The 24,380-nt window shown below is 39.0% G+C and overlaps 1 protein-coding gene across 1 annotated transcript in view; it reads right to left on the bottom strand.

Moving 5' to 3' along the window:
• Positions 1–24,380, bottom strand: part of Dcr-1 (Endoribonuclease Dcr-1) — a 189,283-nt gene that overhangs the window by 22,141 nt on the left and 142,762 nt on the right. The window contains exons 20-21 of the mRNA XM_067157086.2: positions 17,241–18,673; positions 5,538–6,098 (exon numbers count right to left, since the gene is read on the bottom strand). Of these exons, the coding sequence (XP_067013187.2) occupies positions 5,538–6,098; positions 17,241–18,673 (1,994 nt within the window). The remainder of the gene's footprint in view (positions 1–5,537; positions 6,099–17,240; positions 18,674–24,380) is intronic.

Genomic DNA, 24,380 nt, shown 5'->3' with positions numbered 1-24,380 from the left:
CTCTGGACTAAAACCAGACACAGCCTCTTACTTTATTGGCAGATAAAATAGGTACAAGAAGCGTTAGATTGGCTGAAAAATAAATACACAAAATTTATGATTGGCCAGACTCCAAAGATGGCGGGATGAGTAAGAAGTGTTACAAACCTTGAAGTATCAAAAATATGAAAAGTCAATATCTAGTCATTCCACTTTGCACCAGAGTGCCTGACATCAGTTCTTTAGTCCAAACTTCTTGAAATAGTTTGTTGTAAACTGTGATATACCATGAAAAACAAGACACCCAGTCAGTTTAGGAAACCTTAAAATAACACATTACTCTATCACTTTAATAGTGACATCTGTTGATCAACGTCCCAACTTCTTGCACTAGTTGTTTCAATTTTTATGTGATAGATAGCGTTCTACAGGGTGCTTCATTTAAATGCACGGGGTTGAGGTTGTACAAACCTTCCCCCCCGAAAGTCTCTCCTTACAGTTAAAGTTGAAATTCACTTGCTAGAAAAAAAACTAAGTTGTGATGGACATTTTCTTGAAAAGGTTCATTGTTAAGAAATTACATTGAAAACAAGTCTTGAAGTCTTCTTGTAGTTGTAGATGTCTGGGATATACAGTTCAAGTTTGACGGCAGGATCAGGCGCCACTGCCGATAATGCTGCTCCATGATGTGTAGGGGGTTGAGTTACCGCACCTCAGGTCTTGCCGGAAAGGATGGAGCTCCAGAGCACCGTTCAGCAGGAGACTGGACCAGAGTGGAGTGGGCCCTTACCTCACGCTGGCATCACTTGCCAGATGTTGAGATACGGCTGCCAATGGCTGAGGGGGCACTGAAACAGTAATTTACTCGGTGACAGAGATTGTTTGATGGAGATTGAGAGTACTGTTTTTTTGCAGGTTGTGATGAGGCGGGCGGCTTGGAGGATGATATATTGTGATATACTGTAGATAATCTCGCTGCTGTAAGAAATGCTGGAGCCGACATTGCCATGGTTACGGCAGTTCATTTCCTTATTCGATTCCTAGTGTGATGCCAACATCTCCATAACGGTTAGTTTTAGGGCCTTAAAACATGGTTTTCGGGCCCATAGGGCTTACGGAGTTTTGTTCTTTGCATCAAAGGGATAATGAATATTTAGTAAAATAATTTTTAGAATCAGTTCAGTAGTTCCTGAGATTAGCCACTACATACAAACAAACTTTACCTCTTTATATATTAGTATAGATGAGTTTATTTAATGTAAGAACACGTAATTAATAGTATATCATTTATTATTACCTGTATATATGATGTATAATCCACTGTAACATTGTGCAACGCACTGTAATAACTCCAGAACAATGCTATGCCCGACCACAAGTATGTAGAAAGTTCCTTACATTGTAAGCAGGCTATTGGAGACTCTCAAATTTACAAGAAAACATGTTATGTCATATTATTCAAGGAGCCTGGCCAGGCAACGTATATAAAGAGGCAGTCTTGAGGATAGAGTTGAGTTGTTTTGAGGAGACTTTTGTTGAAGTCGTGTTAGCCGATTATTTGAAGTCAAGTATGTGAATTGGTTTTTCTGGGTTGGTAGTTGACATGCATCTGTTGCAGTCTTCTTCTGATTCTTCGTAGTTGTGTTTTGTTTCTGATGGCAGCTTATTAGTGCATGTATGTAGAAGATGTAAATGTAATTTGTGAATAAAATAGGGTACACTACTGAAAGCATTTTGTGTGTGCCTTTGTGAATACATCACGTTTCTCACTACACTCTGCACTTCTTTCCTTCTAAATCGACATTCTGGCTTATTTTGGCTCTGTCTGGTGGTTATGCGCTGAAACATAGACATCCAACCAATCCCAAGCTCCCATTCATATCGACTTATATTGACAGAGTGCGATCTCGAAACCTAGTTGCCAACTCTAATATTTACATTCACCATGTGGTTAACCTGTCTCGCACAGCGTGAATGGTATTCGGTACGGTTCACAATCTTTTGCATTTTTATTCAGTAATTTTTTTTCTTCTTCATATTAGTCTTTATCTCTCTAGTACACTACAGTATAGCGTAGTTTACAATTTAGCATAGCGTAAGTTAGTATAAAACAGATTTAATAGTTCAGTGTATAAAAATAGCTGTAGTTTTTTTATGTCCGTGTACTGGTTAGTGTACTTAGTTCGTGCATGTTTAGAATGTCTCAGTGTAGTTCGGGAAAGACAAATGTCAAGAAAGTGACTGTGAGATCAGTGGAGTGTTCCCTTTGTAGGCCATAACCTCGTTCCTGTGCCAGCCATTAGCGGTGAGTGAGGTGTTATTTCCTCATTCTCTTTTATTCTTAATAATCTATTCTCTGTTTAGTGTCGGATGTTGTTAGTAAGTGTAGTTTTTGTAAATCTGTTTCCAATCCCGGTTCAATTAGTTTTTCTGAGTACGGTATTACATTTTATGAGGGCTGTTTACCACGGTCGTATTGCATCAACTGTTCTCGCGGCAGTAATGTGCTGGCAACCTAGGTAAGGCGATGCCCATTTGTTTTCCGAAACATCAATTTAGAAGTAAAGCCATGCAGAGTATAAGATATGGGATACATGGTTCATAAATGCTCTTTTCCTGGTCATCTTCCTTGGCCTGGGATAAGTCTCTTTCAAACTGGATGGCTGGATCAAAAATAACAGCTCTGAGCAAGTCTGCTGGTGGATGGCAATGATATCTGCTCTTCTGTTGGATCCCATAGAAGAGATACAGTATACTGCTTCATCAAGTCTCTCCGTGCAGATACTATAGTTGCTCTCATTCTGTGAAGATGGGTATTCCTTAGCAATTCTCCTTTGTGGCAGTATCCTACAAAGATCGATCAAATATAAACAGGATTTTTGTTTGTGAGTATCAACAGTTGGTAGGAATGGCCCCGCGCCTCTGCTATACTTAGGCGGAACTGTTAGGAGTGGGGAGAGCATCCTGTCAGATATTTCCCGCCGTTTCATCAGTAGCGCTCATGATATCAGAGCAACCATTGCACCCCTTCACTGCGCAATGCATAATTACAAAATTTCTTGCTTGTGAAGGAGTTACAGCAGCGGAAATTTGCCAGAGACGGACTGCATAGTTCGGTGATCAAACAATGTCAAGGACACATATGTTTGCATGTCAAAAAAAAAAAAAAAAAAAATCAAGGAAGGAAAAGAACGTGTGGAAAATAAGCAACACGATCGCCGTCCTCGGACCAGCATTACAGACGAAAACATTTGTGCAGTTAAAGACATTATTCACGACGATCGATGGGCAATAGTATCAGAAATTGTAGAACAAGTCGGAATCAGTTATGGGAGCTGTCAAGCAATTATCGCAAACGACCTACAGTTCCGTAAAGTGTGTTCCAAATGGGTCCCTCGCCTTTTGACCGAAAATCTGAAGTTGAGAAGTTTGGAGCTACAGGAAAGGCACTTGGACTACACTTGATCATCCTCCTTACAGTACAGACTTATCGCCCTGAGATTCCCATTTGTTCGGACCGCTTAAAGAAGCTCTAGGAGGGCAACGATTTGAAGAGGACGAGAGTGTGGAAAACTTTGTGTGCAACTGGCTGGTGATATGACCCTGTTCTTATTACGATGAGGGCATCAAAAAGCTGCCCATATGCTGGGACAAATGCATTTCTAAAGCAGGAAACTATATGGAAAAATAAATTGTAATTACCTTGTGTTTTTCAATAAATGAATTTGAATATATATAAAAAATTCTGTTTATATTTGATCCCCCTAGTAACATATGACCAAGAGATTCATTCTTGCCACAGCAGCAGATTGTCCCATAAGTACTACCAAGAACTGCTCAAACCACCAAGATTTTGAGAGCACTTGCCCATTCAGAGTATGACAGTTCTTTCTGGTTACTTATCCAGAAATTTGCTTTAGGGCAATATGCATAAACTTCAATGCCTTTCCCTCTTAAAGTGTGTAATGTGCCAGTGTGGAAGATTTGTTCCAGTAGTACCGGTAGTTTCCAAATTTGCCAACCAGTCAATTGATTATTAGTTTCACCAATATCTAACTTCTCCAATACTAACTTTCTTTCTGCCTATAAGTCTCTGACAGCGTGATTTGTCTCTATAACATGAAGACGACGGCTGCAGATATTGAAGTTCTGTATAGGAGCTACCCACTTGCCTCGCATAAGACCTAAGCCTCAGAAATGCTTTGGATCACAGATCAATCCATCCAGAAAAACATGAGGGAGGCCAAAAATTTCTTTGACTGCGACTTTTAACACACTGAGGTCTTGCTCACTTTCATACAGTTTAATTTTCTGGACTGGTGATTTTTCACTAATTTCGGATTTCAAAATTAAATACTAGTTTCGAACTTAGGTAATTTTTTGTTTCACTATATTTTATTTCGTACTTTCTACTTCATATCTGTAAAAACTGTATTGCAATTGATAGATCCCTTACTATGGAAATAGTGAATTGAAATTAGTAGATTTTTCACTTTAAAAAAAGTACAATGTGTATAGCCTTAACTAATAAAATATGGCTAATATTGAGTTTATTTGGTTTCTAAGCCGTTCAGAATTGTTTCTACACGAGATAAATCTACGTAATTATTAGTACATAAATATTGTGTGTGACCTGCTAGGTCTGCTCAGTTAGTATAAATCACTGTCGTTCAGTCTATGTTCGCGCATGGCCACATTAAGTGTACGCTGTTGTTGAGTCGACACATCTCTGACATGACTTGAAATTAAGAATATGATGTGTAGCGCTGTAGTTGAATACCATCTATATTTTTTCAAGAACTATATGAACCAAATCTTATACTGCAGTGCCAGTAAGTTTGCTTCGTAGTAACAACGATGAAAACTAGAGAATGCATGCCGTGCGGGCTTTGCTCTCCGCAATAAATGACACAGCCTGCCTGGCATATGGCCTTCGACCTCAATGTGTTAACAGCTTACCAACATCATCCAGAAAACTATTTTTGATTTTAGTTAGTGGAGCACATTGATATCTTTTGATCCAGTTTCCTACTTTTAACTTTCAAGTTTAATTTTAATTTGCTTTAAAGACTTTTAAAAAGAATAGTTTCTTATCATACTCTATAGTGTTTTAAATATTATGACTGAGCTACATCAGTATATGTGGCATAATTAATATGTAAGAAATAGAACTGGTTGGTTGACTGAATATTAACTTTCATTTAAGGTTAATTAATAATATATTTAATGCAGCCAAATAGCCATAACAGAGAATATAGATTACATTGATGGGTTACATATTTGCATAATCACTTATAGACATTGTTCTTCTCGTACAGAATTCAATGTGGTACTGTTCACACGTTTTTCCACATAGTGTGCACTCACAGCGTATACTTGGGCCATGGAAGTGTTTTGATTTGTAGAGTAGGTGATGAAAACCGTGAACTGCTAATCTTGTAATGACATGTCTTAATTCAAAATTAGCTTCTGTCCACGAGCAATCTATCACATGATTAATTATGACTTAATCCTTTCACATAATTTTCTAATTCAAGCTTTTTAAAGGGGGTTCTTACCTGTTTCCAGATAGTGACACCATTTTCATCTTCAGTATGCACTGGTGCGAGGCTGCCCACAGGTCTCTCCAGCAGTTCTTCTGTAGACACCACTTCTTGTTTAGGAAGTACACATATGCCAAGCCAGGCCATAAAGAGCAGAGCTCCTCTGGGGCCACAAGCGATGAGGTACGCTCCAATGAGGGCTTCCACACAGTCCGCAACGCTCTTGTCGGGAATGCTGTGCTGCGTGATCAGGTTGTAGGGGATGAAACAGGGCAGGTTCTCAGGTAGGGTGACAGGGTTTACCACGGCTTCCTCGTTCTCCGAGGCGCGGAGCTTTTCACTGCGTTCCCGGACCAGCTCACAGATCTCGTCGCGCGACAGGTCCCGCAAAGCAGGCAGGTCGGCTTGGTTCCAGTGGCTAGCTGGTACTCCAGCCTCTATCAGAGCTTGTTCTAGCTCACGAGGTACGTAGTAACAGGGAGGTAACCAGTTATCGTGAGGTTCGAATTTAGTTGCGATCATGCTCTCCCCAAACACTTTCCGTCGTCCCAAGCGGTACAAGTTCAGATTGCTAACCTGAAATCAAATGTAAAATAATCTTGTAATAAAAATCAAATTTCAATCTATTAGAAGAGTTTAAAGATATTAACATTAAAAGTTCCACCTTTACAAAACATTTTATTCCTAACGCAAAGTTATAGGTACATGTTTCGTCTCTCTTGAGACACTGTCAGCCCAGTGAAGAACGAAAGCTAAGTAGTAAAATTAGCATAACAAAAAAAGGTGTTATCATGTCTACAGCAAATCCCATCACTGAACAAGTATAGAATCTTATGTTTGTTCACACATCGGTTAAGAGAGAAAAAAAAATCATGACTAGCAGTTCAGTCTTGGTTCTATGCTGCAAATAGTAAAACGTGTTCCATTAGTGGTTTAATGGATAATTATAATGGCGTGTGGTGCAGGTCTTTCAAGTTGACGGCGTATAGGCGACCTGCGTTTCTTTATGAGGATGGGGCCCTACCTGTGATAAATTCTAAAGATGAAGACAGCACACACACCCAGCCCCTGAGCCATTGGAATTAACCAATGAAGGTTAAAATCCCCAGCCCGGCCGGAAATCAAACCCGGGACCCTCTGGACCAAAGGCCAGCACGCTAACCATATAGCCATGAAGCCGGACGGTTTAATGGATAATAAACATTGTGTGGTAAAATTAGGCTGTTAACAGAGGGGGGGGGGGGGGACTTTTCATGTGGTACAGTTATAAGTTGAAAAGCCGGGCTTGGGTCGTATGGTTTCAGTCGTGAAGTAATATACCTTGCCAGTCGTTATGTGTCTTGGCAGACAAGCCATGTGCTGTGTACTACTACACAATCTATTAAACGCCAATGGCGCACGACTGTGAACTTCCATCTGGGAGATAGTGGGTTCGAATCCCACTGTCGGCAGGCCCGAAGATGGTTTTTCGTGGTTTCTCATTTTCACACCAAGCAAATGCTGGGGCTGTACCTTAATTAAGGCCACGGCTGCTTCCTTCCAACTCCCAGACCCTTCCTATCCGAAAAGTCGCCATAAGACCTTTGTGTATTCTTACTGACTTACGCATATGCACATGTAATATATTACAGTAATGCATACATCAAAATAAAGGCAGAAATATATAACATTAAATTGAGTGAGGGTGAAGGAGAGAGTGTATTTCCTTAATTCCTCATTAAGCTTGAAAACTGAATTATGAATTTCTTGACTGATCATTTAGCTGCCCGACTCGTTGGCTGAATGGTCAGCGTACTGGTCTTCAGTTCAGAGAGTCCCGGGTTCGATTCCCTGCCGGGTCAGGGATTTTAACCTTCATTTGTTAATTTCAATGGCCCAGGGGCTGGGTGTTTGTGCTGTCCCCAACATCCTCGTAACTCACACACCACACATAACACTATCCTCCACCACAATAACACGCAGTTACCTACACATGGCAGATGCCGCTCACCTTCACTGGAGGGTCTGCCTTACAAGGGCTGCACTCGGCTAGAAATAGCCACACGAAATAAAATTATTAAATCATTTACATGGGTAAGGGAACCTCCATTATTGAAACTTACATCGAGGTTAGTTTGCTTTATGTCTCGTGATTTCAATATATAACTAGTCAAGATGGCAGCAGTGATGAGCCATTAAAAAAAAAAAAAAAAAAAAAAAAGAGAGAGAGAGAATAGGGCGGCGATATTTGCCTTTTAGTGTACAGCTTTACGTCAAGAGTATTATACGTTAATCCCAAAACCATGGCAAATAACTTTAAACTCCTCGTCATCATCACTGTCCCTCCACTCCTGCGGTCTGAGAATAAATATTTTTTTGCTAGTTGTTTTACGTCGCACCGACACAGATAGGTCTTACGGCGACGATGGGACAGGGAAGGGCTAGGAGTGGGAAGGAAGCGGCCGTGGCCTTAATTAAGGTACAGCCCCAGCATTTGCCTGGTGTGAAAATGGGAAACCACGGAAAACCATTTTCAGGGCTGCCGACAGTGGGATTCGAACCTACTATCTCCCGAATACTGGATACTGGCCGCACTTAGGCGACTGCAGCTATCGAGCTCGGTGAGAATAAATATGCCTCCACCATATACTCCTGCTTTGCCACCCTCTTCCTGTATTTTGTCTACCATCATGGTGCTAGATCATTATACCTAAACTAGCCATCCATTGCTTGCTCTCAGCCTTTAGCCAACTGTCTGACTTTCACAGTAGGCCTTAGATTTTCCTGTCAACATCAGTCTCACAACATGAAAACGACTTCAAATGCAATTCTACCAGTAATTTCTACTTAGTGTATAACTTTTACTCCCGAGGATGTCCAAGTACATGTTCGGCTTTCCTGGTGAAAGTCTTTTTGTTTGATGCCAACGGGTGACCTGTGCATCTGGGTGTGAAATAATGATGATGATGATGATAATGAGGCAGGGAGAGAATGAAATCTGGTATCTGCACCTAGCCTACTTCTGCTCAATAGCACCACGGGGTCTGCTCAAGGCTTAACACTCCCATCTGATGAAAGAGTCGCCTACAATTGATGAATTTCATCTTATTCTAATATCTGTTTTGACAAAAGTCCAACAGCCTCCTGAAATTCTTTGTTTGTACACCACAAATGGAGGTTTACGATCAGTGAACTTTCTACAGCAATCCCAGACGTTTCAAGGTCTTCTCTGTACACAACTGTACCTCAACACTTAGGATACCAGAAACTTTGTTCACGTTGGGTCCCAACAATGTTGACCGACGATCACAAAACTCAGCGAATGGCATCAGCCGTAATATTTCTCACGTGTTACCATATTGAGGGGGAAGAGTTTTTAAAGTCTACCGTTACGGACAATGAAACCTGGGTCCTGTATGACACTCCAGAAACCAAAGAACAGTCTAAGCAGTGGATGCATCCTTCTTCTCCAAACAAGCCAAAAAAGTTTGAACTGACACTAAGCAACAGGAAAAGAATGGCTACTGTTTTTTGAGAATTTGTTGTTGGACTTTGTGGAGCAGGAGGTTGTCCAAACGCACATTACCTCACTGGCGGCAGACATCTTTGCAGAGGGCATCGGAAAGCTGCTGTCACGATACGTCAAATGCCTAAATAGTTTTGGCGATTATGTGGAAAAATAAGTATGAAACTACTAACCTTTTAGTGATAACATTTTTTTATGTCAATGTATCTTTTTCTTATAACCCATCAGATGTTAAAAAAAAAAAGTCCTTGTATATACCACCACCTTTCATGCTCTGCTGGCCAATATTCTGACAGTGAACATTTTTTCTCAGATATTAATTCTTAAAAGAATTTGTATTTGCAGATCCACCTTTGCAATACAACACAGACTAAATACTAAAATTTATTTATTTATTTATTTATTTTTTTGCTAGTGGCTTTACGTCGCACCGACACAGATAGGTCTTATGGCGACGATGGGATAGGAAAGGCCTAGGAGTTGGAAGGAAGCGGCCGTGGCCTTAATTAAGGTACAGCCCCAGCATTTGCCTGGTGTGAAAATGGGAAACCGCGGAAAACCATTTTCAGGGCTGCCGATAGTGGGATTCGAACCTACTATCTCCCGGATGCAAGCTCACAGCCGCGCGCCTCTATGCGCACGGCCAACTCGCCCGGTATACTAAAATTAAGTGTTGGATTTAGTCATATAAAAATCTTTTCAGAACATGTTTAAACCCGTATTGGACAATTTTCAGCTACTTTAAACAATTGAAATAAGACACCCTAAAAACTCCACAAATACAAACAGGTATATAAAAACATTTTACATTTTCAAAATTTCATTTTGGTTCCGTATTGATGTCACTAAACATGTGCAAATGCAATGTAAAAGTTCCACCAATTCAATACATCATATATTAATATAAAATGATTATCTCACAACAAGTACTAGTGCATGTTTTATCCAATTATTGGACATTTTCAGCTACTGCCATCAGTATTAAAATATTAAGACTAAATATTAAAAGAACAATGGAATAGAATCTGTGGGAAACTAGTGTATGACTTATTAAAATCTAAAGTGAAACATCAAATTAAAATATGAGTAGACAGTGTATCTATCAAGTCATGAAATCACAAATTCTGGACGAGCTGATCACTAAAGTCTTAAAATTGTTCTATGTGTTGAAACACAAGGTCTTGATGTGGTGAAATCCAAATTATGTGTCGCAAACAAAAATGTGGATAAAAACATTTTAAATTAGGATATACATCCTCCTTTGGCATGGGTTAACCTTATTTAATGTTGCGGTGAACTTCAGCATGGAACCATTGAGCCTTTTGAGGTCTAGCTAACCCTCCTGTATATTTTCTCTACTTGTTCAGTCCTCCTTAAGAAGAAGAGGAAAAGAGAAATTACAAAGAATTACAGGAAGAGAAGAAGAACCGGACGAACGACGATTTTTTAAACTTAGTTTAGTGCAAATTTAAAACAGAATTATTCGCCGCGAATTGATTCGGAATTATCTTTATTATTATGATTATTATTTTGTTTTAGTTGTACTGTGATTTCCGTGGAGCAGACTGGGGAGATGCGCATTGGGTCGAAAGGGGGAGGGGGGGGGCTGGTGAACCAACTTATTAGGATCAAGTAAATTTACTAAAATTTGAGAATATTTTCTGTGTATAACACGTAAACTGTGTGAAGTTCTCCGCTGGCCCTGTTGGAACTTCTCAGGCTGGTCTGCAGCCTTGTTATAATGCAAATGGTAAGTCACAGTTATACAATTTTAAGACTTTAGTGATCAGCTTGTCCAGAATGTGCACTTTCACAACTTGATAGATACACTGTCTACTCAGATTTTAATTTGATGTTTCACTTTAGATTTTAATAAGTCATACACTAGTTTCCCACAGATTCTATTCCACTGTTCTTTAAATATTTAGTGTTAATGGTTTAATTCTGATGCCAGTAGCTGAATACATCCAATAATTGGACGAAACATGTACTGTACTAGTACTTGTCATAAGATAAAAATTTTATTACAATATATGATGTATTGAATTGGTGGAACTTTTACAATGCATTTGTACATACAAAAACATGATATGAAATAATCTATATATTAATTTTTTTTTATGAAAACTAAAGTCAGTCAGTCCGGCCATTCTATCCGGTCAATTTCCTTCATTTTTTTAAACTGAAAGGTATTCATGCACAGATTTGTCATCGATATTATAAATCACTTAACTTCTGCCTTCCTCAAATTATTTGACTTTCTTCAATTCTTTTTCTCTTTGAAGCAATTGTATCTTTGGTTCTAATTGAGGTACGGAGTTCATTTTGGTCTAAAACACTTAGTGGATCAAGCGCTTTCTTTTGAGGTAATAACTACTTAAATTGGTAGATTTTGAGAAAAGTTATGAGTACATTTGTCTCCATAACGAAGATCTATGAAGGACTTTTTAACAGTCCGGCGCATAGTGTTGTTCCAAGAAACATTTAATTCAATTACATTCTATTACATTCTATTACATTCTATTACATTCTATTCTATTACATTCTATTACATTCTATTCTATTACATTCTATTACATTCTATTACCGCAGCAGATCATGTGCTTTCTTTCATTAACTCGAAACATTGCAAATACATCAGTGAGGATAGCAACGAACAACATCATACTTTGTGGGCGGAGCCAGTGGGAAACTGCTAGTAATTGATAACAATGCTTAAAAAGTTTTTTAAAACTTGAAGTGTCTATCTTAAAGTATCTTCTTGTTTCAGACTCCCCTCAACATCAACAGTTCTCAACCGCTGCCTTCAGTGTTCATTTGAATGCCAATACGTGACAAGGTGAGGACAGGATAGAGCCCGCTCAACAAGACAAAGGGATGGGGAGAGAGTAGATATACATTGCATTTAACCAATTTGTTTTCTTCAAGCTTGTTTCTTATTCTCCCTCAATGCACTTATTTAGTTTTTCTTTCTTTCTTTCTTTCTTTCTTTCTTTCTTTCTTTCTTTCTTTCTATTCCTCTTTATATGATTGAGTGCAACGGAATGCTGCATTTTCAAGCAATAAAATAACTAACCTCTACCAATAATCCAATTGTTCATCTACAAGAATAATCATTTATCATCACAGTTACAGATGACATATTTACACAAAGGTTGGCTGAACACAACTGGTTACATCTCTTGTAGGGCTAAAGACCACTCTTGCACTCCACTGTTCAACTCTGGCAAAAAAGCGAGAATTTTGAGGTAGTTTTTTTACCCACCACAAGGTTCCCTGATGTTAAACCATTAGTTCCTGCCCCAATCAAGAGATAGCAGCACATATCTCAAGAAATTCTATTTTGTGGGTTAGACCGTTTTTGCACACATGGCTTCATACGTTCTCCGTAAGACGATGTCATTCTGTGCAATTTTGTATCTTCCAGAGAGTAGTTCTCGATGACCAGTTAGTGATCTGCTCTCTGATTTGATCAACTCATCTTTGAGCGACTCGTCCTCTTGACCTCTTGCCATGAAGATTACCTTGGACAATTAGTTTTTCCACATTGTCATCCTTTCTCCTCATAATGTGGCCAAAGAATTGCAAGATTCTCTGGTACACAACTTGGCATATACTGTCTTGAATTCAAACTTCTTGGATGACAGAAGTATTTGCTTGCCTGGGTGTCCATGGTATTCAAAACAGCCTTCTCCAGCACCACATCTCAAAGGCGCTGATTCGGTTTCTATTTAATAACACGTGAAATAATGTGGAGAAGTGAAATTGTTAGGGGCAACAATTAGATTCCTAAAATTTGAGATAAGATAGTATTCCAACATTTTCTAGGAATGCCATCATCATCATCATCATCATCATCATCATCATCATCATCATCATCATCATCATCATCATCATCATCATCATCATCATCATATGCAGTTCCCAGCTGTTGGCCAGGTCTGCTTGGAACAGAAACCTCTCCATCTCCTCTTGTCTTCCCATCACTTCTCCCTCTCTACTCTTCCCCAGTTCTCTCCTCTTCTCTGTACACACTCTTCCACTCATTTTATTCACCAGTCTCTTGGTCTTCCTCTTGGTCATTTTCCTGTTATCTCCATTTCCTGCATCTTTCTGGGTATACTTGCCTCTGTCATTCTCTTCATGTGTCCAGACCATCCAAGTCTAGATCCCTCTATCCGGTTCTGTAGTGGCTCTTCTTTTACTATATCTCTAACCTTCTTATTTCTCATCTTATCCATTCTTGTCACTCCTATCCTGCTTTTCAGAAAATTAATTTTGCTTGCCTGTATCCTAGTCAAGGCTCTCTGCCTCATTACCCAAGTTTCTGCTGCATACGTCAGAATAAGTACATAGTATGTCCTATATATCACTCTTTTGCTTCTGAGGGACATTCTTGCTCCAAAACAGGCTTCTGACACTTTTTAGGAAGGCTCCTGCTTGTCTTCCACGCTCAATTATGTCCTTATATTTTTTTTCCACCTGCCTGTATGATACTTCCCAGGTATTTGAAACTCTCTACCTCCCTAATGCCCATCGCTCATGGTTAAATGTTTCGTAAAATTTGTTGTAAAACTAATTTTATAAAAATATGACGAAAACAAGTTGTGTTGTTCATGATAAAATTATTTTACAAAATCTGTGGAAGCTGTTTTTTTTTTTTTTTTTTTTTTTTTTTTGCCATTGGCTTTACGTCGCACCGACACAGATAGGTCTTATGGCGACGATGGGACAGGAAAGGGCTAGCCCCAGCATTTGCCTGGTGTGAAAATGGGAAACCACGGAAAACCATCTTCAGGGCTACCGACAGTGGGGTTCGAACCACCTATTTCCCGAATACTGGATACTGGCCGCACTTAAGCGACTGCAGCTATCTCGCTCGGTCGTGGAAGCTTCAGGATGGCCATTTATAAACTAACTTCAGAACTAAGATATGTATGTGCTGCCAAGAATTGAGTAAAAAGCCTATTTATCTTCATCAGCCTGGCTGTGTTTGGCTGAACTTATGACACAAATACGGTGGTTGACTTGACTTTTCTGCCTCCTTTCTTGCATTTCTGTTGTGATACATTGGCGTTTTAAGCTCATACAAACATTAACAGCTTCCGTAGTCCATCCGAATCCTGGCATTTTGGAAGTGTTTGTTTATGTTTACAAACAAGCTTCACAATCTTCCCACATGGTAGCGCTAGCATCATCATCATGTCGGCGTCGCTAATAGGTTCGTTTCGCAAAATTAATTTTAAGGAATAGAACGTCCTATTTTATGAAAAGTTTTATCAAAGGTTTTATAAAATTCCCCTTCAAGCATTGTTTTTGGACATGTATTTGGACAGAAACAAAAATATACTAAGGATGGCCACATCAGCATCAGGATTTGAATCTAGGACCTTGAACTACACAGCTTCCTATGGAGTCGGCTTTAACGAACTTGGCACAAAGATTGATGTCATTTCAACACAAAGAATAGCCCTAGTCTCTACCTGTTATCAATATCATGATGTGAATGATAATCTCGGTAACACAATTACATGTGTTCCAATGGAGATAAGGATGTTATCTCTTCTGGTGATTGATGCTGTGACATGTACGGCTGGATTCTTACAGTGACACCTCAAGTACTTTCTGACATGATATCTCAAGAATGCACTAAGTGGAAATATTACTTGCACTCAGATACTTCTAAAGATGACAACAGTATAATTCATTATAACTCTGATGCGCTATAACCGACAAGGTGGAGATTGATTATAGCCATGGACAGATAGGATGAAATTATATAATATTGTTTCTTGAATGAGGTTTGGAGTGATAACCTGCAGTATCTGTACTGGTGTGAGTATTTCTAATCAAACAGGGACCATTTTCTGCCATTCATCTGGAGCTGAACCACTTCTACGATGAGTGAAATCATATGTAGAAAGATAGGAAAAACTATACACAATGACAGACCAATACGGGGAGAGGGGACAAGAAATATACGAGTAAAGAATTGGAAACACAGATAAGCGTATTTGTTGCTAATGTTATACTATATAGAATAGTAAATGAGTTGCAGGATTGTGAGCGATTGCAGGGGGACCTACACAATGTTAGGCGATGGACAGCACACAATGGTACTTGGCATGGAATGTCATGTTGTAAGTTTCACCAAGGGTAAAAGTCCTCTCAGTTTTAATTACTGTGTTGTTGGGGTGATAGTACCACATGGGTAACACTGAAAGCACCTAGGTATTAATATAAGAAATTATCTTCATTCGGGTAATCATATTAACAAAGCTATACATAAAGGGTACAGATCTCTTCACATGGTTATAAGCGGATTTAGGGGTTGTAGTAAGGATGTAAAGCAGAGGGTATATGTGCCTCTGGTAAGATCCAAATTAGAGTATGGCCCCAGTGTATGGGACCCACACCAGGACTACTTGATACAAGATCTGGAAAAGATTCAAAGGAAAGCAGCACGATTTATTTGGGGTGAATTCTGACAAAGGAATAGTGTTGCAAGCTTTGGGATGGGAAGACTTGAGAGTAAGGAGACAAGCTGCTTGACTAAGTGGTATGTTACAAGTAATTAATCTCATTATTGGGACCATATTGAAGCTTAGTATATTAAAAAGTTACAAATAGATTTTTAATATCCACCTGTTCAATAGAATACAATCCATATAATTAGGATACAATTATTACATAATGTTTAATATAGGACATGTTTTGCTTAACATGGCAAGCATCTTCAGTCATTAAATACTCTAAGTTAGGTCAGGGCCCTGAGTCAGATGTTATATATAGGACTATCTCTTAAAATCTAATAGTTTATAATATTGTAATTAATGGTCATTAGTTCTCCAAAGCAGTGTAAGTTATGTTAATTTTAAATTAAGCCACAAAACTTTAATACGGTAGTTGTTTTGTTGACTTCACATGTAACAGAGATAAATAGTTTTTTTACAATGTCAAAAAGTATGTAAAGATTGATTCTATGATTGATGATCAAGATCATAAAGAAGCATTAATATTTACAATAGTATTTTCCAATGGTTACAAATAATGTGTACACCATAAGTTACATGATGTGTGGATTAATTAAAAATATCAATGTATTAGAATCTTATCCTAGTAATAATTAAGAACGAGAGTCAGGTACACAGTGTTTCATAGTAGTGGAATAGCCGGCTGAGCGGCGAGTATACGTGTTATGAACAACTGAATGGCACTTGCCAGGCATCAAAATATTGATCCATTTTCTCCTAAATCTGTTGTGCATAGTGGACTTATCGTAGTTGTATATCGTAAACTTGTACTATATCTTCTGATAAAGAAATTGCTAGACCTTCTCATGCAGCCAACGCTGCTAGTCGCCTTTCTACCACTCTAAGGGATTTCAACACGCGATACATTGCAGTTCATATTTCATCCAATTTATTGACCCATATTAAACATTATGTAATACTTGTATCTTAATTATATGGATTGTATTGTACTGAACAGGTGGATATTAATAAATCTATTTGTAACATTTTAATAAGTGGTATGTAACAACTCTCATTATTGTTCCATATTGAAGACGACGTTAGGCATAGATATCAAGGATAGTTTAATAAAGAAACCACCTATTCAATACTTTCCACGTTTAATGTGGTTATTATCTACATGATTTTATGTAGACTTATTTAGGTCAGGTACATGTTTCACCCATTATTTTGGGCACCTTCAGCCTGTATACAGCCTTTAGGTCAAGGTTCGCGACCTTTTTAACCAATATAAACATACCAATATATATACAATATATACAAACATTAATGAGGGTAAAATTCGGGCCACTGAGATGAAGTTTTGAGGAGTATGGTAGGGAAGACAAGGAGAGACCGAGTAAGAAATGTTGATGAGGTCAGGAAAGAGAGAGGAATAGAAAAACTGGGATAGGATGGAAGAGAATAAATTGAGAAGGTTTGGATATGTTATGAGGATGGACGAGGGAAGGATACCAAAACAAGTGGAAAAGAGGGTTAGAGGGAAGCCCAGAGCAAGATGAATAGACTCCGTCAAGAACAGTATAAGAAAAAGAAGACTGGGCTGGAATACAGTTACCGACGAGGAGTGGTGGAAGAAGAGGCAACGGTGGAGATGTACCCTCAACACCCCAACCTGGCAGGGAATAGACAAGGGGAAATTAAAATGATGATATAAATAGTTGGAAGATGAATCCTTACCTGTTTGGACCGCAGGTGACTCAATTTACCCTCGTGAATGTTCTCGTAAGTGCAGTACAAGTAGGTGGTGATTGCATACTTGAGAAAAGAATCCCCGATGGTCTCCAGTCTTTCCAGATTGATGCCATCATTAGCATTGGACATGGTGAGAGCTTGTAATATGACACTTGGACTAGGTCCAGGATGTCCTTCCAGATTGGGCTGGGCATCGAAGCTGAACTTGCTGATGATATCTTCCTCCAATTCCGCAACAGCACTCAGGTCATCGAGGCTCCCACTGTGCTCGTCGTTGTTACTGTTAGAATAACGATAACTTCCACATTCTGAAAGACCGCTATCAGACGTAACTTCATTGTACTCCGACAAGACAGAATAGGAGGACCTGAACACTATTTCCCTCCCTGCAATGAAATCAACTGTTTGTATTTTCGTTATGGACTCAATATCTTCAACGTTTTTCTTTTCTAACCTGAGAGGGCAAATCTCAGTGGGGAAAACAACTGTTGGATTCGTTTGCTGATTAGATTTCCTAGAAATGACGATAGGATCATCCTTCTTAATTAGTGCATCGCTGGATTCAATGCGAGCTTCATTGACTTTTGTAGCCTGAACAAATTTTTCAGCACATTTTGTTGACAACTGTTCAAAATTATCATCATCATCGTCATCACCCCCACCTCCTACTTCCCAATCCCACGGTAGTTCACTATCATTTCCAGAACTTGTAGAGCCCTTTCTTCCGGCATTTCTACTTTCCCTCTTTTTAATTTCCTCCTCGTCTTCGACAGCCTCTGCAACATTATCACTTTTGAATTCTATTCTTAGACCTCCTGGTGAACCTTGACTACTGTCCGAATGATCGTAATCATTGCCAGGGTCACTGTAAGAATCATCAGTTTCGTAGCCTTCTAGATCGTGCTCTAACCCACCGAAATAGCCACCGCCTCCCATCATCCAGCTACTGGGTGAACCGTAACGGACTCTCTCTCTTCTTCGAGCACTGATGCCTGTTCCCCAATCACTGCCACCAGCATATAACTCGGCCAGTTCAACGTCCTCTCCCACAAGAGTAACATTGGATGGCAATGCAACATTCGGATCAAATTCATCCATTTCAGGGAAGTCAAATGAAGCTGGCTGATGGTTTGCCATGTCATTCGACCAAGTACCAATCTCCATCCAATCACCATGCAGTTTACTTTCCTCTTCAGTCAAAATTTCGTTAGCAGATTTCTTCCTTTTCTCCTTTTCCTCTCTTTCTTCTTGTTTTCTCTTGTTCTCAGCAACGTCAGCAAGCTCCTCGGTATTCTCAGACGGGCTATCTTCCTCTGCTTTGGATGCAGCTTTGTTCTCTGCATTTTTAGCATTCTCTTTTGATTTCTTCAGCACATCAGCTAAGCTCCAGCCAAAATCAAGAGGTGGCCACTCGAAATCTGCAAAAGGTAACAATGAATGAATGAATGAATGAATGAATGAATGAATGAATGAATGAATGAATGAATGAATAAATAAATAAATTAATTAATTAATCAATCAATCCACAGTTCTAGTCCTTTAGGCAAACAACTCAATGTTGAAAACATCCTTGGGATATGAGATACGAATTTTAGATAAATTAAATATAATGAAGTATGAGAATACATTCATTGAAAGATAAGAATTCTTTGTTCTTTTTTCTTATATTCTTTATTTAGTTACTCCTAAAAGTTACAATCCTTTTCTTAATCATCGTTATCCGGTCGATTAGATTAGCAGTTGGCCTTTTTCTACCACTACGAGCGCTAATGTGAATCAATTCATTGTTTCACTTAAGCACCACTATGAGCGCTAATGTGAGTCAGTGCTGAGTTATGCTTAAGCCCTTGTAACTATATTCGGTGTGAACATTAAATAATATTAAAAAATCAGAAACGCCTGAGGGTATTGAACCAAGGAACACAACACATTACAGAAAGAATTATATAAACACGTTCATTTGGCTAGGATTTGAAACAAAACGACGAGTTAGGAAACAAGTGATTTTAGGCTGTTCTTCCAGAAATACATTTAGGCTGGAAGTAATTTTCATAATTTGTTTCTTTTTTTAGTTTGATAGAGCTATTCAAGACTCACAATTTGAAAACCTTTCTGGGCCCTTTAGTTCTTCAACTTTTGGGACAATTTAGGAAATTGCTTAATTTTACGTTTTTCAAGTATGGGGACCCCTACTTTGTCTGCTAAGAAATGTTTTCAACATTAAAACACTCTTAATAGGATACCAATTACTCCCTTAAAAATTCCCATAAAATTAATTTGAAATTATAGGTGGGCCGATATAAGGTATTTCTTGTTGACACCAGTACAAAAAGTAAACGAGGAACGTCATTCTCCTATTAACGCCCTTATGGACGGATAGACTTACTTTAATAACATCGGGATATCCTTCATTTATTGTAACAAAAGAGGACTGTTCCTTCTGTGATACGAGGTTGGCAGGCACATCACTAATTTTATTTGCATCAATACTGTGATATTTTTTTTAAATGTGTATTTTACTGGGATCCATGATGGGACTACTAATAGATAATGGCTTTTTACGACATCTTTTGTTCGACACAAGTGCAGTTTTGAAATCATTTTAAGTGTCATTAATCTTGTGACCTACTAGTTTTTATTTCCAATCCACTAGACCATTTATCAAATGTCTAATGTTTTTGAAATGTGTACACTAGTGTATCTTATGTGTTTGTATTTGTAGCCTTAACTCAGGAGGTTTAACCCCCTTCCTCCTTTCGTTTATAACGTCACTATGTCCTAATTCTAATTTTATGATTAATAGCTGAGGAAGACCGCTATGTACGGGCACAAAGAGTGATATAAATGTCGATTCCCATAGAGAACCTGAAATATTTGTCCCAAATGCGTAAATAATGGACGGACAATAACAGACCAATTATATGGGCACAAAGAACTCGGAGGAACATAATTGGACGTACGAGACCGTCTCGGTGTTTTCCAAATTCATACGTTCCTCGTCGCCAGATGTTTCATTCCAGGCTTGTGTTTATATCATACAACTGTCTATGTCATATGTTACGCAAACACGTTATGCGAACCGCTTAGTCTGATTGTGATGGTTCGGTCAACTTCCGCTTCGAATGCTAGTGTTGTGCCACATCCTGGGGGCCATCTGGTGGCGAATGAACGCACCATTTCCACTTCTATTATAACGTCCAAATTTCAAAGTGTCATTGTTCAAGAAGCCTTTCTCATGGTCAGTCGAGATTTCTTCTGAGGGTGCAGGGCACAGTTTTCTGCGAAACGTTAAGAATTTCACCTTATTTTCTTGACACGGCATAAGCCCAAAAGCCTATACAGCATCATTTCTACAAATAAGGTTAAGTCGACATGTTGAGCGAGTAGGAAAGTAAATTACAAGTAACAACTCTCATTATTGTTCCGTATTGAAGATGACATTAGGCATAGATATCAAGGATAATTTAATAAAAAACCACCTATTCAAAGTATATGAATATATGAATAGGTGTTTTTTTATTAAATTATCCTTGATATCTATGCCTAGGAAAGTAAATGCTAAATGGTTCCACCTATTCAATACTTTTATTATTACACGTTATAAATTTCATATTAGAGCCCGTATTGTCAAAGTATCAACTTGTGAAAATTTCAATTTATAATTCCACCTTTACAATACTGTAATTGTCTTTATTAAAAAGACTATATTAGATTGTACTCGTGATACATGTTTCGTCCTCTTATGGGACATCTTCAGTCACAAATACAAAACATTAAAAATAAGGTGAGGACACGCTGAAATGAGTAAATAAAAAGTCTTTGTATCCTGTGACGCAGCGTGATGGTGTCTTGTCAATCTTCAATGTTAAAATGGTGCGGCATGAACATGATATGAAGCATGAAATCCAGTTAAAATCACAGATTGAAATTGTTGTTTTTTTTTGTTTGCTACGGGCTTTACGTCGCACCGACACAGATAGGTCTTATGGCGACGATGGGATAGGAAAGGCCTAGGAGTTGGAAGGAAGCGGCCGTGGCCTTAATTAAGGTACAGTCCCAGCATTTGCCTGGTGTGAAAATGGGAAACCACGGAAAACCATCTTCAGGACTGCCGATAGTGGGATTCGAACCTACTATCTCCCGGATGCAAGCTCACAACCGCGCGCCTCTACACGCACGGCCAACTCGCCCGGTGAATTGTTGTTAAAAACAAGGAATTGTCAATTATAAAACAAAGCGAGTGGCTGTGTGAATAAAATTATATGCATATTGAACATAAAACAGTGTGGTGGTAATGCCACATTAAAGTAGCTTTCTTGATTCGGAGGTGGAGTTATACTGATGATGCAAGTTCAACTTGATTATATGTTGACAATAGGGGCCTAAAAAGGAAAAGGAAAAAGAAAATATGAATGAACTAAAGAATAAATTCAATCAAAATGTGAACTAAGTGCCCCTCTGGTCACTCACCTCCTTGCCCGCCAATGGCGAATTTCAGAAATCAGGTGTTTACAAATTAAAGTGCCAGCAGTGTTCTGCCAGTTAGGCCTATATAGGACAGACAGGTCTAAATTTTAACATAAGGTATGAAATGAAATGTTGTATGGCTTTTAGTGCCGGGATATCAAAGAACGGGTTCGGCTCGCCAAGTGCAGGTCTTTCTATTTGACGCCCGTAAGTGACCTGCGCGTCATGATGAGGATGGAATGATGATGAAGACAACACATACACCCAGCCCCCGTGCCATTGGAATTAACCAATTAAGGTTAAAATCCCCGACCCGGCCGGGAATCGAAGCCGGGACCCTCTGAACCGAAGGCCAGTACGCTGACCGTTCAGCCGAGTCGGGTATAATGAACATGTTAATGCATCAAAGTTCGACAGATTGTCAGAATTCGGTTCTCATATGGATGATACCAATCATACATTCACAGGCATACAACAAGACCTTAAAATTCTCCATTTATGTAAGAAAGGAAATCTATTGAATATTTTAGAAAACATTTTTATAAATACTGATAAAAAATGCAACCCGATTTATAATCTTAATGAGATATCGGAGGAAATCAATATACTTTTCGAGGAGTTAATCAATAAATTCTTTTCACAAAGGCGCGCGAGTAGTAATTTACGTTACACCTTTCCCCTTACATCAAACTCCCCTCACAGTCAGTCCTCAACGACCTTCGAGGACGTCACTCAGTTAGCTTTAGCACTTGAAGTGGAGTGGTTGACGTAGGTCAGGCAAGGAGGTGAGTGACCGGATGGGCACTTAGTTCACATTTTGATTCAAATAATTCTTTAGTTCATTCATATTTTTTTCTTTTTTAGGCCTCTATTGTCAACACATAATCAAGTTCAACTTGCATCATCAGTATAACTCCACCTCCGAATCAAGAGAGCTATTTTAATGTGGCATTCCCACCACACTGTTTTATACAGGGTGAAGCGAAATTCGCGCACTCGGGCGTCGCAACACGACTCCTCACATGCCAGCAATAAAAAAATGCCTGTCACAAAAGTTCATCCTGTGAGTATATCCGGGAGAAAAAGAACGTTGAAGAGTGGCAATCTGGCAATACTGTAACCACATGTAGGGTAACTACCTCTGTCAGCACATATTAGTCGTGCTGTACAGTTGGTGCAGTGGACTGAGTTTTGGGTTAGCACGCAGGAGGTCGAGGGGTTGATCCTGGTTTGAGGCGTAGGTTTTTTATTTCGTAAATGTAGTCCAGCTGGTATGGCATCTGGCATCTTAATCATCAACAGCGATTGCAGCAGGTCCTCTAGAAACCATTTGCACTTACATACTACGATCCTAGAAAGGCATGATCATTCGTTTTCATTGGTCAGCTTTGAAAGATGGCCTTTCCACGTCGTGGGCGTGAATTTATTCACACCATTTCATCTACTAGGTGCATTACGTGTTCAGCATTACTAAATTTTGTAAATGTAGGATACATGTGACCTAAGAAACGGTGTCTTACTGTATTACAGTATGTAATGTCCGATGGAAAATAGCAAATAAAAAAGTGCGCCTCAACCCAGGATCCAACCCTCGAGCTCCTGCATGCCAACCCATAACTCTATCCACTGCACCAACTGAACATCACGAGAAGTATGTGCTGACAGAGATACTTACCCTACATGTGGTTACAGTGTAGCCAGATTGCCACTCTTCAACGTTCTTTTTCTGCCGGATTTACTCGCAGGACGAACTTTTGTGAGAGACTTTTTTTCATTGCTGGCATGTGAGGAGTCGCACTGCGATGCCCGAGTGCGCGAATTTCGCTTCACTCTGTATACAATATGCATATACTGTAATTTTATTCACATAGACACTCACGTTGTTTTATAATTGGACAATTCCTTGTTTTTAACAACAATTAAATCTGTGATTTTAACTGGATTTTATGCTTCATATCATGTTCATGCCGCACTATTTTAACATTGAAGATAGACAAGACGCCATTACGCCGCGACACAGGATGCAAAGACTTTTTATTTACTCATTTCAACGTGTCCTCACCTTATTTTTAATGTTTTGTATTTGTGACTGAAGATGGCCCATAAGAGGACAAAACGTGTATCATCATCATCCTAAACCATCTCCAGTTTCCCAGGTGTGGTATATGAGCCTCCTCCATCTCATCCTGTCCTTGTACCATTCTTCCTCCACCAACTTGTCCCAATCATGACCTCTCAGCATTACATCGCTCTTAACTAAATCTATCCATTTCCTTCGTGGCCTTCCCACGGGTCGTCTTCCTTCTACCTTTCTGTCAAATTCCTTGCTTGCAGTTCTGTTTACTGGCATCCTCTTCATGTGACCAAACCACTTCAGTCTTGATATCTGAATCTTATTTAGGAGAGAATTGTCTATCCCTATTTCTCTAATTTTCTCATTCCTAATCTTGTCTTTCCTGGTATCACATGTATCACGAGTATAATCTAATGTAGTCTTTTTAGTAAAGACAATTACAGTATTGTAAAGGTGGAATTATAAATTCAAATTTTCACAAGTTGATACTTTTATTATATAAGAATTACATTAATTCAGTTCGGGACTTCACTCTCCACTGCTTTACTTCTAAATTGACGTTTTGGCCAATTTTGGCTCTGTCT

Source organism: Anabrus simplex, chromosome 13, assembly GCF_040414725.1.
Source record: "Anabrus simplex isolate iqAnaSimp1 chromosome 13, ASM4041472v1, whole genome shotgun sequence".
NCBI lineage: Eukaryota > Metazoa > Arthropoda > Insecta > Orthoptera > Tettigoniidae > Anabrus > Anabrus simplex.
This window is presented reverse-complemented; position numbering and strand designations above follow the sequence as displayed.